Raw genomic sequence first — 14,243 nt, forward strand, 5'->3', positions numbered from 1 at the left:
TTAAGTTTTCATTTTTAACTGCTAAAACTCTTGTGGATAAAAATACAGCACTAAAAGTAAATCTTAATTTTTCCTTAAGTACCAATACATAAATTCTTCACCAAACACATATTCTCAACATTGCTTTAGTTATAATGACAATTGTATAGAATTTTGAATCTTCAAAGATTTCACATTTCTTTAGTAAGCCAGGATGACATGGCACCTCTGGCAGAATGATTAGAAGTGGCTACTGAACTTGGAACACTTTGAGATCAATTGTTTCAAAGCTAAAAGATTCATAATAGATCAAAAAGGCACACTTAAAGAGTGTTTCTATATTTTGTCTTACAAATCAGTTAATATTACAATGACTTCTGCATGAAAATCTAAGTTATTGGATAGATATTTATTGCTCTTATCAGTCCAACATTATTTCTCAATTATGTAAAAACCTATGCCCTAGAAAAAAAAATACTCAGGGGAGTTCATTTCAAAGTGTTTTTCTGGCATGCACAAAAAAGTAGCACTACCTCAAAACTGCCAGATTCTTCCAAGCGTGCTACACTACTGCTCAGCTAAAGGCTACCTAAACAGCCTCAAAACAGAAGATTTTTTCAAAAGCATGAAATTCTATTCAAGTCAAATTTGAATTTGCAGGGCAAGTTGGAACATTCTTCAAAAACGAAGGTAATTCAGGTTGAACCTGTACATTATGTTAACACTTACGAAGTTAATGTACTCATTTCTAGGAGTATGTTTAACTGTTTACAAACACTTGATATACCAGGTCAAAGAAAAGTCCACAGAGCAGATCTGCTCAGGTGCAAATCTTCAAGAGCACCTTGCAGGAGAAGGCAGGAGTTAAAAAGCACCCTCTTACAAATCTTTTGAATCCTGGCAGACCACTGACAGTTCATTCGGTGCAAAGCTAAACACTTCAGTCTAGTTAAGCAAATTGGCAAGTCTGTAGTTACTGAAAGTCTCTAGTTAAAACTGATTGAAAAAAAATAGACTACTGCTTTGAGGTTCAGGAGAGGTATCGTAAAAACCTGCCCATCACAGAAGATATTCTTTATGGAAATTTACCCAAAATTCCTAAGCAGCTATACCAAAACGTATATGAAATAGTAAAATGGAAATTGAATAAACTGGTGTAAAGGTAAAAGCAGTATTTATAAAAATGTTAGAAAATTAGATGATATTTTGGAAATGTTACAGCTTTTAGTCAGTAAGTAAAATTCTACTAATCTAAACATTATTTTAAGCTTGTATTTTGATATGAAATCACTGAATATTACCCACTGTCAGCTGCAATCTTAAAAAAAGATACAACTCTAAACAGAAGACAAAACTTCACATGATGAAATTTCAACCACAGTAAATCACTGGAATCCATATTTATACCTTAGTTACATTTATGGGTTGGGAATCAATACAACCATATTCCCTGTAAATTACTTCTAGTGGAACAACATAAAAAAAAATCAGGTAGCTACGAAGTATTTCTAATCAATAAAAAGCGTTACTTTATGTGTAAAAATTAAAATCTAGAAACATTTTCTTTTCACCAACTATTGGGCTTTACATTTAGGATCTCACTCCATTTTGAAGTTACTACTGAGTTTTCAAATACGACCACTGAAATAAAAATCTGACTGCCTACACTGTAAAACCCAAGACTTTCAAAAGATCAGAAAAGAACAAACATTCTCTCTTTCAACAGGTAATTGCAAACTATGGTTGATCCCTATAGGACACATGAATCTAGTTTAAGATTTGTAATCCACAGTGCAGATTTCTAGTCACAATAATCAATGGCATACTATACACTTAATGAATTTTGTGACCTTTAGGAAAGCATATGTGGCTTAACCAATTTCAGTATATTTAATAATTTAAACTTCAGAAGAAAACATTTTCTTCATTCAATAGAGATAAGAATATTTTATCCGCCTGTGGTAAGTGACATTTTATTTCTTTGACAGGAGATCAGTCTTAATTGCAAAGCCATTAATTTATTTTGTTTTAATAAAGACATGTATTAGAAAGCACCTGTCAGTCATTGGACTAAAGAGGCCAGAAGAATAGAATCAATACCGTTATAAACCAGCATGATCACTTAAATAAAAAATTTAAGACAAAGCATGTCTGTATTCAAATGTCAGAGACATTCAGTTTTTGCAACAGAACACAGGGCTCTTGGATGGTATTAGTAAAAATATGAGTAAAAGCGTATTAGTAAAATTTATAATATCACAGCAGCATACATTTTTAGGTTTTAACTACTGAAGATTCAGAAGTTGTCCTTTCTATTGCTATATTTCATTGTAACAACAATATTTTTCAGAAGTATGAACTAGACAAAACTGTAATGTCTCTTTTGTCTTCATATACATTGTGAACATTATAGGCAAAAAAACTGAAATTAAGATATAATATGGCTCTTGGGAAAAAAAGTTACAAAAAACTCCTTCCACTCCACAATGAAAGTATTGTCTGAAGAATTGTGTTCAAAATCAAAGAGACATCACTATTTGGTAATGCAATAAGAAATACAACTCTGGAAAGTGCTAGTTTACTAAATCAGGCCTTATTGTTGTCATATAAATTGAAGAGGTGGGTTGCTTTTGTCCATTAAGGATTTGCCCATTTCAGAATACAATATTTATTATGCTTTCAATGGCAGAGAGTGTGAGAAAATATCTGGAGGAGTATATTGCGATTTTCAACTATTTCTCAATTTAAGTCAGTGCTTTATAGTATTCTCACAACTGACTGTGTGAAGTGCTTCTGTTTTAAAAAGAGGATTACAAATTTCTAATGATGAACAGAAAAGTGAAAATAAACCCATCTCAAACTTCTGAAGCTTCACTGAATTCCAACTACTCAGTCATACACACTGTACTTTAGTAAATGTCCCTTTGAAAACAAAACATGTTTTTAAAAAGCAGCATAACTTTCAATTTTAATTGAAGACATTGAGATAAGTGTAAAAAGAAAAAGAAGAATTTGGGCAAATAAAATTATATTTTTGGAGAATTGTCAAAAAACTCTACAGAATATATACTTAGCCCAACATCAGAAAATTGTAGCCTTACCCCAGGTATAAAGGTAAAGATGTTGTATTTTTGATTTTTTATGGCATTTTTGGGATATTTTTCTTCACACTTTTCAGGACACCCAAGCCACACTGTGCGAGCCTTCAGCTCTTTCTTTCTTCGACAAATGTTTATGAGCCAATCAGAACAACTGAAAAGAAAAACAATTGTTTACTTTAAAACTAAAAATTTACTATATGTGATTACTATTTCCAAATCTGGAACTCTAAAGGCAACTACCTAAGAAAAACAGGCTTAATTTTTTTTGCCACATCTAAATAAGCAAGTATGATGTTCACTTGTAATATTTAGGGCAATTACACAGTACTCAACTCATTCAGGTGTATATTTATACAAACACTTGCACATCTTTACAGGAAATCCTAATAAAATAATGACAAGTTTCACTACCTCTTACCCTGACACAGGTTCAAAAAATTCTAGTTAATACAAGTCTCCATTAGCATTGACTGAATTCCCCCATTGTCAAATAATTAACTCATCCATCATACCTTAGAGTCCTTTGGCCAAACTCTACCTTGTATTACTGATACTCAAATTATGCTAATGATTGAAGAGGAAATAAGGCTTCTGTTAAATAAAGTTGGAAAAATTTCAGCAGTTTCGTGTACAATCACCACAAAATTTGTAAATCTTCATTTCCTTCATAAGATTGCCTATAGCAGACATAACAGGGAAACATACCTAATGCCACAGTGTCAGAGGTTTTAAACTGAGGAAAAAAAATAACTGATGTAAATGCAGATTGCACAACAATCTGCAATGGTGAACTTCAGTTTATGGAAGAGCATAGTTAGGCAGTTAGGCAAGGAAGAGCATCCTTGCCTAATCAGCTTACAAATCTACTGAAGAGGGTTTAAACTCCGAGCAATGAGACAGACAGGAAGAGCTCACAGCTACCTCTGAACAACTGCAATTTGGACAAGGACACAGGTATGAGGGGATGAGATCACAGTGTAGCAGGAACAAAAGGCTGTCAAATGGAATGATGCCACTGAGGCTCAGCAGAGTAACAACAGTAAAAAAACCAAATATGGATGTGACTCAACTCACATAATATAACGAGCCTAAGACTTGCTAGGACTATCCACAGAGGTGGATTATTAATGCAGATGAGTACAGATGGTTTGAAAAGAACTGGTAGTGTTGAAAGAAAAGCAGCTTTGCTACACAATGCATATGCTTGGTTTCCAATCCTGTATGTTAAAGGATAACTTCTCTGCATTTTTTAATACGGGGTGGGGGGAAGTGCCTTTAATCATGTTGGGAGTCTTTTAGGCAACTGAATCAGGAAGACTGAGCAGACAGGACTGTGAGCACCTACTGCAGCCGAAGCACAGGCCTAGCTGGTCACAGTGCGTTTCAGCTACATCAGCAGGTGAATCTGAAGGTGAAAGCAAGTAACACATTTTCTAGTATGGTTTATTAATATCCTGACAATGTTTTTGATACAGGAAAAAAAAAAAAAGTAACCATTAGGAAACTCTTGTAAGTTGTATTCAAAGCAACAGAAAGGATTTTGCTGAGAACAGGAGTGGAAAATTACAATCCACTCACCTCAGCATTGTTTCCTGAATGAATTCTGTATAGTCAGCCTATTTGTATGCATTCATACACACCTGAAAGGAAACAAAGTCATAACCGACACCGATGTGTCAAGAGCAACATCTAAAATGGAACTAATTTCCCTCTGAGAAGAACCAGATGCACTACTGCATGAGAGTACACGCCCTCTCTTGACTCCTCGGGCTTTGAGCACCCTAATCTAGTGAGAGATGTCCCTGACCATAGCCAAGGAGGGTGGACTAGACGATCTTTACAGGTCCCTTCCAACCCAAATCATTCTACGATTCTGTCTCTAACAAAACTTAGCTCTCAAGATATTTCTCATAAGGAAAGTAAAGGAACATATTGGAACTGACACAGTTGGAAAAATCATAATTGCAGAGTAGCTTGTTAAAAAAAAATAATAATTTCAGTGAAGTTCTGCAAAGCCTTATCTAGAACTTACTGTATAACTGACTATGAAATATTTCATTTTTCAGACAACAAAAAGCTAGAAGAGACAGGAGTACATGCAAAGATACTCGAATGCAAAGCTGTCTTGACAGATTGGAAGAACTATCTGGAAGAGACAGAACACAGTTAAACAGGCAAAAGCACAACATAGTACATTTACACAGAAATAATCAACTATGCAAATTCAGAATTGGAAAAGAGTAGATATTAGCTCAGAAGGACTCAGTTACTATGTGAGAATGACATACATGTGCAAAAAAGGCATATATCTGGTGAGTGTGGACAGGCATGCTGCTAGCAAGTCATGAAGGTATTCCTTTTTCTCAACCCAGTGCTAGCAAGATCTCTGTTGCATACAATACCATTTAGAATACCAAATTTTAACAAACAAACCTACTGGGAAAACAAAGACCGCACACAGGAGCAACAAAACAGTTACAGGTCTAGAAAGCAGGGGTAGGCCTGTCTACCAGATACACCGAAAGAAATACAGTTATTCAGAGAAGGCCGAGTGTGGATTTAATACGGTTTCAAGTATGTTAGAAACAGCTGCAAAGAGGAAAGGGACAATTATTCTCTAGGTTCACCATGATTAAGTAATGACAGACTTCCACTGTGGCAAATAAGTAAGGCAGGGGGGACAGACATGTTCTAATGACTATGGTGGAAATAAACACTTAAGGGGGCTGGAATCACTACCCCTGCTGGTCTCTACAATCTGGTTAGATCACATAACTGACAGGTGTCATTCAAGCTGTACAGGCAAGGAATCGACTGGATGATCTCTTAAGGTCCTTTCCTATTCTGTTTTTCCACAACAAAATCATGGTACATATAAATATGCAGGGAAGGAAGGCTGATAGTTAGCTAACATTGTCACAGTCCCACTTAAAATGTTCTTGTCTGTAGCCAAGATTATCCCAGGCCTATTACAACTAATTTTGCCACAGAATAAATTGAATTCAGAGTTGCAGGCTCTCTGTAAAGAAAAATAAAAGTTATGCAATAGGAAAAGCATTCAAAGCAACGTTTACTTTGTTATGGAAATACCACTACACCAATACTCACAAGCTGACATTTGAAACATTTCAATTTTACATGTTGGATTCTCAAGATTTCCTCTCTGAAGCTTTCACTTTTCACTGTGGGATGGACATCAATTTGGTTTGATCCTGTGTAAATGTGTTTTATTTTTGTTACAAATATAAGCCCATTCAGCAACTTTTTCCCTTCACTTTTAAACAGTGACAAAGAATTATTCTAGCATAAGAATTGCGTTAGTTCAACATTTAAAATTCAGCCTTGTCATTTAGTAACATACAAGTCAGAAAAATCAAGTTACCTTGATCGTTACTTAAATTTGTCTTTAAAACAAAATGAACAGCAGTCTCTCCATGTCACGGTTCCACAACCAGTTTAATGTCTGTGAAGCTATCCTGCTGCTGCTAAAACGGCTAGTACCACCCTCCTCCCACAACCAAGGTGTGGATTCTTGCCCCTTCCCTTGTGCTGACACAACTGCTCATGCAACTGCATGGCTAAACCGGACCCACAAATTGATCTATCTGTAAACTAACACAGAATAAAAAGGGGAACTATTTTCAGTTATATCCACTCCTGATCTTTAAAATTTATCAAAATGTAAAAATAACTGAAACAATGCAGACTACATGCTTGCAGGAGAAGGTGAATGATTGCACTCAGGGCCAGCTTGGTTTAATACCTGATAAAACTACTCACGGAATTAAAGCTTTGAACATATTAGTTTCCAGGGCAGGGGAGTGGAGAGGGCAATATAAATGGAAGAGACAGCTTAACTGTATACTAAGAAGTGTTGAGGCAGATCTGTAGCAAAAAAAAAGTTCCAAGGAAAATAATTTTTTTCTGGGGAAAGTGAACAAGCATGACAGCTTCTGTCTACAAGCCCATAGACAGAAATTTCCTGACAGCCTTTGAAATCTTGCATCGCTTAAATCAGTTTTTTAATCTAAACTGTAAACAGACTGAATATTTGACAAAGCACAGTCTCTTTTGAGAAAAATTTCCTCAGACACAGAGGACTCTTCTATTGCTAAAATTAAACATTTGATTAAAGCAACTTAATTACGCTGCCTTCCTTGCCATGGAGTTTCTCCTTCTTGAAACTACTTTTTCCATTACAGATCGACAGAGAAGCTGAAACAGATGCTATAATGACCATCAGTTTAGCAAATGCCAAAAAGCACAGACACAAGAATGATGTCCAACAGGGAAACAACTGCAATACCTTTGATAAAAGGGATCTGACTGACACAAGTTCTCAGACATAAGAAAATCTCAGGTGATGGAAATACTACAGGTTTTGATGAAATCAATATCATAATGGTTCAGATGAGTTTTACTATTTTAAAAGTAAAAATCAGTTAGATTCTGCCATTTATAGTCTCAGCAGTAATCACTGTTATATCACAGGAAGAAGAAGAGGTGAATTTGCTGGCCTCAGGAATCCTAATCAATTTGTATTAAATCAGATTTTTAAGAATAATGAAGGCTACTTGATATTTTTGAAACTCAAATTATCAAAACTCAACATATATTTAATCTGTTTTCAAAGTAATGTTCCCCAGTATAGAACCTATCTTTGTGCAAGGGTACGGACCCTTTCATGGGCTTTTTGTACCCACTACATTTGTGTGAAACAAACATCAGAAGATAAATCACAATAACATTCTCCAAGCTTCAAATATCCTAAAAACATGATGCAAGATTATTAAGACACACTTTAGATTTTCCTGAAATTTTTCATGTAAAAACCACACCTTATGCTATAGATACAACAATTTAAAATCACATTCTTGTCTATCGATTTAAGCATTTCTTTCAAGTGCCCTTGCCTAGAAAACGTAACACATGCACAGAAAGCTTTCTTCTTAAGCTAGCTATAAGCCATATTGCCTATATTAATACAACAGATGGTATACATGAACAAAGGAACTAACTGATAAAAATAACTTTAAGGTGTATTTATTAAATGGCTTTTTACCAACCTGCTTCCTAATGTACTTTTTTTTATTTGAAAGAACATTAACCACACTCTTCATACTAGTAATTGATACCATATTTAAAAACCCTCAAAAACTGAAGTAACTGTTAAATAAGAACCCTTAACTTTTTCATAAATAGAGCATATCTCTCCAAGTCAAAAGCTAAAGTAAAAGTCTCAACTGACTGTGCTGCTCTAATAATAAAGGCTTTTTTTATTTTCTCTTTTCATTACTTTTATCCTACAAGCTTAACTGCCAGTATCTTTCACAAAACAGCATTTTCATCAGAATGGAAAGATAATATAAAAGCTCTATATTGTCTGCAAGGGTCAGCTTTTCCTTATTAGGTTTTAAGTAGCAGAAACTAGTTCTGCAAAGAAAACATACTGTAATTATTGTACTCAACAGGTAGCTTCAGTAATCGGGCCAAAAGCAACACAGTGGTCATGTCATTCTTAAAAGATCAGCATTTTCCCATGCTTCTGCATAACAAATGCATTGCAGATTAATTGAAAGCGTACAGGCCATCTTAGAGCCCAAATTAATCCGAGCATTTGATATCCCCTTCACTTCATATGGAAATGCCATTCAATGGCACCATTTTCATAGGGACAAAGTGTTTTTTGATAACAAGTGGAATGTAAATCTCATGAGAAAGAAATCAATCCAGCCCAAAGAACTCCAGAGTATTGATCTATGTGCATTATAATTTCACAAGCTTGAAGAGAATTTGTAAGTTAAAGGGGAAATGATTACAGCTACAAAACAGCTGCTATATCACAAAGTTTTCTTTTAACTGTGCTATGAAAGCAAGAAATAAGCAGTTTCTGAAGTTAAAAGTTATATTGGTTAAATTAAGTCTTCGGTTTGTTCAAAATCAAAGACAACATTTCATTTAATTATGATTTTTTTTCTTGCAAATGTAAGATCTGTTTGAAGAGCTGAAGTTTTGCAAATAAAGTTCACACCATTCAGTTTCAATCAAGACTACTGTTTAAACAGAAGTTAAAAACTGAATAAAGGATTTTTGCAAAATCAATTTTAATGTACAGTGAACTTTGTCAAACCTTCCACATTTGCTCCTGCCAAAAGGGTGAAACTTTTATCAACTAAACAGTAACAGTTTGTGATGTCACAACAAAAAAATCTATTGAATATAAAATGATAAAGCTGCAAAGTAAGAGATGGAAAACTTCCTCTCACAAAAATGAGATTAACCCTAACAATGCAAGACAGAAAACAACCCTAGTGCGTGGGGGGAGGGGGTGGGGGTGGGGTTTGTTTGTTTGCAACAAGTAAATGATTTTGAACACAAATACAAGACTTTCACCGACAACCCAAAAGAAATCTGAGCTCAGCTCCAGACAAATGCCTAGTCTTTTATTGTGTTCATCTTTCTGTCACAGCTTTGAAAAATTTACAATTTAGTTTAAAGCACAAAAGGAAATCCTGGATGTGTAAGTTGAGATTTCAACCTCACCCAGTCTCAGGTACGAGATACTAGTTTCCATAAAAACAGGGTAAAATCTTAAATTCTGTTCAACCGAACAGGTTTAAGACTGCTATGCTGTATTTAACATCACATTACACCAAAAAGAATGCAGTTTGTCTTCTGGAAATAAGCTTCAGCTGTTTGCATAACATGTATAATCCACCATCCACACACATGAAAATTGTTTTCTCACATGGAACAGAGAGGTACAAATGTGAAGGCATCAACATCCAGTTCTATCCCAAACTGATACTTTACACCAAAAAAAAAAAAAAAAAAACATCAAAAAGAATAACTTAACACTGACCGCATATCCCTGACTTTTATCAATAACAAAGCCTCAATGGTGCTCTCAGCCCAGAAGAAACCTCCCTGGCATCATGATGGGTATTTACATACTCACTCAGAAGTGCTCTCCCAAGCTGAGGTTTTATCCAGACTAACTGGACTAGTGGATAAGATAACATGGGATTCACCTTCCTTCCAGCTGATTTTCCCGGCCTCATCCAAGCAGATGTCTGCATCTTTTTTGTGGGAATATCCTCTACCTGCTAATATCCTACTGAAATTTCAAGCATTTGCTAGGATCTGCTGGTCATCTTTTTTTTTTTTTCCTTAAAAAGATTTTTTTTCATGAAAAATTAAAATTATTTGCTACCATGTTCTGTTACAGAAAACACTAATATGATTAAAATGCCTCTAGGTATAAATACAAGACTGAATGGACTCTTTATTGTATACAAATTCACAGATTCACAGAATGGTTTGGGCTGGAAGGGACATTTAAAGGTCATCTAGTCCAACCCCCCTGCAAGGAGCAGGGATATCTTCAAGTAGACCAGGCTGCTCAGAGCCTCATCCAATCTGGCCTTGAACATCTCCAAGGATGGGGCATCCACCACCTTTCTGGGCAACCTGTGCCAGTGTTCCACTACCCGCATTGTAAAAAGTTTCTTCCTTGTATCAAGTCTGAACCTACCTCTTTCTATTTTAAAACCATTACCCCTTGTCCTGTTGCAACAGGCCCTGCTGAAGAGTTTCTCCTCATCTTTCTTGTAAGCCCCCTTTAGGTACTGGAAGGTCGCTATAAGGTCTCCCCGGAGCCTCCTCTTCTCCAGGCTGAACAGCCCCAACTCTCTCAGCCTGTCCTCATAAGAGAGGTGCTCCAGCCCTCTTATGTTTGTGGCCCTCCTCTGGACCCTCTTCAACTGGTCCATGTCCTCCTTATGTTGGGGGCTCCAGAACTGGACACAGTACTCCAGATGGGGTCTCACCAGAGCAGAGTAGAGGGGGAGAATCACCTCCCTCCACCTGCTGGCCACACTTCTTTTGATGCAACCCAGGGTACGATTGGCCCTCTGGGCTGTGAGTGCACATTGCTGCCTCATGTCCAGCTTTTCATCCACCAGTACCCCCAAGTCCTTCTCCTCAGGGCTGCTCTCAATTCCTTCATCCCCTAGCCTGTATTGATAACCAAGGTCGCCCCGATCCAGGTGCAGGTCCTTGCACTTGGCCTTACTGAACCTCATGAGGTTCCAGTGTGCCTACTTCTTGAGCTTGTCCAGGTCCCTCTGGATGGCATGGCATCCCTCAGACATACTGACTGCACCACTCAGCTTGGTGTCATCTGCAAACCTGCTGAGAGTGCACTCAATCCCACTGTCTATGTCATTGATAAAGATGTTAAACAGTACTGGTCCCAGTACAGACTCTTTGCTACCTTACTTCCTTCCTGGTACTTCCAAACATTTATTCATGATAGATAATAAAATTAGTAATCCATAAGCTTTTGTTAAATCATTATAGAAAAAAAAAAAAATCAACAAATTATACTTTTCTGCAAATAGTAAAGCTGTATAACAGAATTATTTCAAAAAAGGTGCAAAAATACAGCTTTGCTTAGGTAAAACAACAGTATCAGGCCTCTTGGTATTTATTAAGTTCCATGAAAACCATCTGTGAAGATTTCTATCTCAATCAATTCTAAAGTAATATGCCAAAAAAAAGCATTAATCATTTAAGTTCAATGAAAACGCTCCACTCACTTCACTTGATTGACTCTGAGATTTTATCATGAAAGATAAAAAAACCCCATGATCCTTAATTATCCTAATAGCAATTTCTGTATTCAGAAGTTTGCTAGCAATTCATTAGAAAGTTACTATTCCAGGGCAACTGCATACAGCAGAGTTTATCACAAAAAGTTTCTAAATAAGAACCAAATCACAAGAGCTAATTCCAGCTGCAATTCAGCCTATGCCCACCCGTTACACGTATTCTTTAAAGTTGGAAGTGTTAACTGATCATCAGTTAGTGAATGTGCTTTTTCTTCTCAGCAGCATCAATAAAATTTATATATTGCCAACTTAATGTCACACTAACACTCTCAAAAGTAAAAGAAAGTTTCAACTCCTCTACACTGATGTGATTTTGAGTAGAAGTGAGGACAAGGCTTATATGCCATACTGTGGACCTCAGACTAGTACAAGCTGGTTTTATTACAAGCCTCTCTTTTTCTTGCAAGTCAGCAAAACAGATAGGAGAAGTACAGAGCAGCAGCTCTTCAGAAATTTTTTATTAACAGCTGGTAATGTCCTAGTAGGAAAAATGCAGGCAAAGCAATCAGAAGGTGCATGATAAGCAAATTACTGTGTTCCCATGCTCTGCACATATCACAAAATACATCGTTACCATTCACTTATTTCATTTAACAGTTTAATAAAAAGTACTGGTATGCACAAACCTAGTGCAAAGGAACTTCCAGCCACCACAGATAAACCATTCTAAGCCTCTTCTTCTCTGAGAAATTCTGGCTCTTGGTAGAGTATGGTAATCACTCTCATCATTTTCAAAGCCTTCTTCTGACATCATTAGTGGCATTTCATCCAAATGAGAGGACTCATCTTCCACTTGGTACCTGGCAAAATGAAATAAAACCACTAAATAAATAGGCAATACATCATTTCTTATTACTGGGAATCTCCTAAAGTAACAAGTTAATTTTTGCCATACGGTATTTTACTAGAAAGATATTTTTACCTAAACTACTTCTGTATTTGTGCTAATACATCAACAAGAAATCCGATTTGAATTAAAAATGTGTAATACAGCAAAAAGGCCTGCAACCAATCATTGTCAATCACAGTACAAATCATTCTAGGGAAATTCTTGTTTCTTATATAATTTGTAGATACAGAGCTGCAACTTCATCCTTTTAAAAGTGTTCTTTCTAAGACTTTTGTTAAACAGAATTTACTTGGCAAAGTTTATAGCAGATGCAAATGACTGAGTTTTCATGGAAATACAGACTTCAGATTTCCACAGAGCTTCTTCAACTTACTTTCCTTATGTCTATTCCTGTGTGTGCGGGGCCTCTGTTTGAGTCACACTCTCTCATCCCATTAGTATCTTAGTTTTCATTACTAAAACATTACAGTTACTTTTATAATTCTACACAAAAAGCATTAATCAAGTCAAAACACTAAGCTAACAATGGTCATTTCCTCTCCAGAAACTATTCTCCACTTCAGTTTTACATTTCTGGAATGCTTTTTACTTGAAGAAAAAACACTGGAATATTCTATAAGAAAATTCTCCGAAGCGCATGTTAATTGAGTAACTTATTCGGTTTATATTTTTATACCATTGGGAAGATTATTGAAAGAAACTGCACTATTACTCAGGTTTCCTTTCACAAACTATTAAATGGATTAATAAGTATAGAAGAAGAAGATTTTTACAGGAATTAAACATTATAGTCAAGTAAAGATCATCTACTTGTATGCAGTAACACATACAATAACCCTAATCAATAAAAATGCATGATACAGAAGACAAACAAAATGGTCAGAAAAGGTGGCTGCACAAACACAAAACACGTGAAAAACATATCAAACTGAACACCGAAGCAAAAACTTTGAAATAGATAAAATATATTGCTTGACACTACTGGTAATAGTAGTTAAGCAATCTTTAAATAGGAGCAGCTGATGAAAAAAAAAAGTATCTAACCAGAATAAATAAAAATATATTCTGCATGTCATTTCTCAAATACTTTACAGTTCAGAAGACTAGTAGATTATCACCAGTCTATTCTTTGTGTAATATGCGACTATCTACTTTGAAATTATTCTTGCACTGGGAGTAGTGAATAGTAATTCCTAGAATTCATGAAAAAAAAAAAAAAACAACAGGAAACAAAATTGAGTCACAACAAAAATATGAGTGTTTGGCACAGAATTAGTACGTTTGATTTTTATGAAGCTGTACTGTATAGTTATCTCTTACAATGTGCATCCTGGGACTGTCCCATTTTCCCCACAGCAACCTAAAATCCATCTACATAAAAATAGTAATTAACAAAACCAAAAACCCATTCCCTTTACATAAGAAAGCAGCTCAAGTGCATGGAGCTCTGCCTGGCAACGGATGAGGAGCCGACTGAGAGGTTATGGGTTACGATTAAAGAGAGGACAGGTAAAGGCGACATTACAATGTCACTTGAACAGGAAGAACAAGCAGATGAGGCCCTTTAAAGACAGAAAGGAGCAGCCTCACATTTGTAGGCCCTGGTCCTCATGGGGGATTTCCACCACCTTGATATCTGCT

At 35.9% G+C, this 14,243-nt stretch overlaps 1 protein-coding gene across 5 annotated transcripts in view; it reads right to left on the reverse strand.

Annotated features, from left to right (window-relative positions):
- Positions 1-14,243, reverse strand: part of ATP9B (ATPase phospholipid transporting 9B) — a 167,363-nt gene that overhangs the window by 137,940 nt on the left and 15,180 nt on the right. For all 5 annotated transcript variants that reach the window (XM_086743146.1, XM_086743143.1, XM_086743142.1 and 2 more), the window contains 2 exons: positions 12,379-12,552; positions 3,081-3,231 (listed from right to left, as the gene is read on the reverse strand). In XM_086743146.1, coding sequence (XP_086599272.1) covers positions 3,081-3,231; positions 12,379-12,515 — 288 coding nt within the window. In that variant the 5' untranslated portion in view covers positions 12,516-12,552. The remainder of the gene's footprint in view (positions 1-3,080; positions 3,232-12,378; positions 12,553-14,243) is intronic.

Source organism: Chlamydotis macqueenii, chromosome 2, assembly GCF_036417535.1.
Source record: "Chlamydotis macqueenii isolate bChlMac1 chromosome 2, bChlMac1.mat, whole genome shotgun sequence".
NCBI classification, from domain to species: domain Eukaryota; kingdom Metazoa; phylum Chordata; class Aves; order Otidiformes; family Otididae; genus Chlamydotis; species Chlamydotis macqueenii.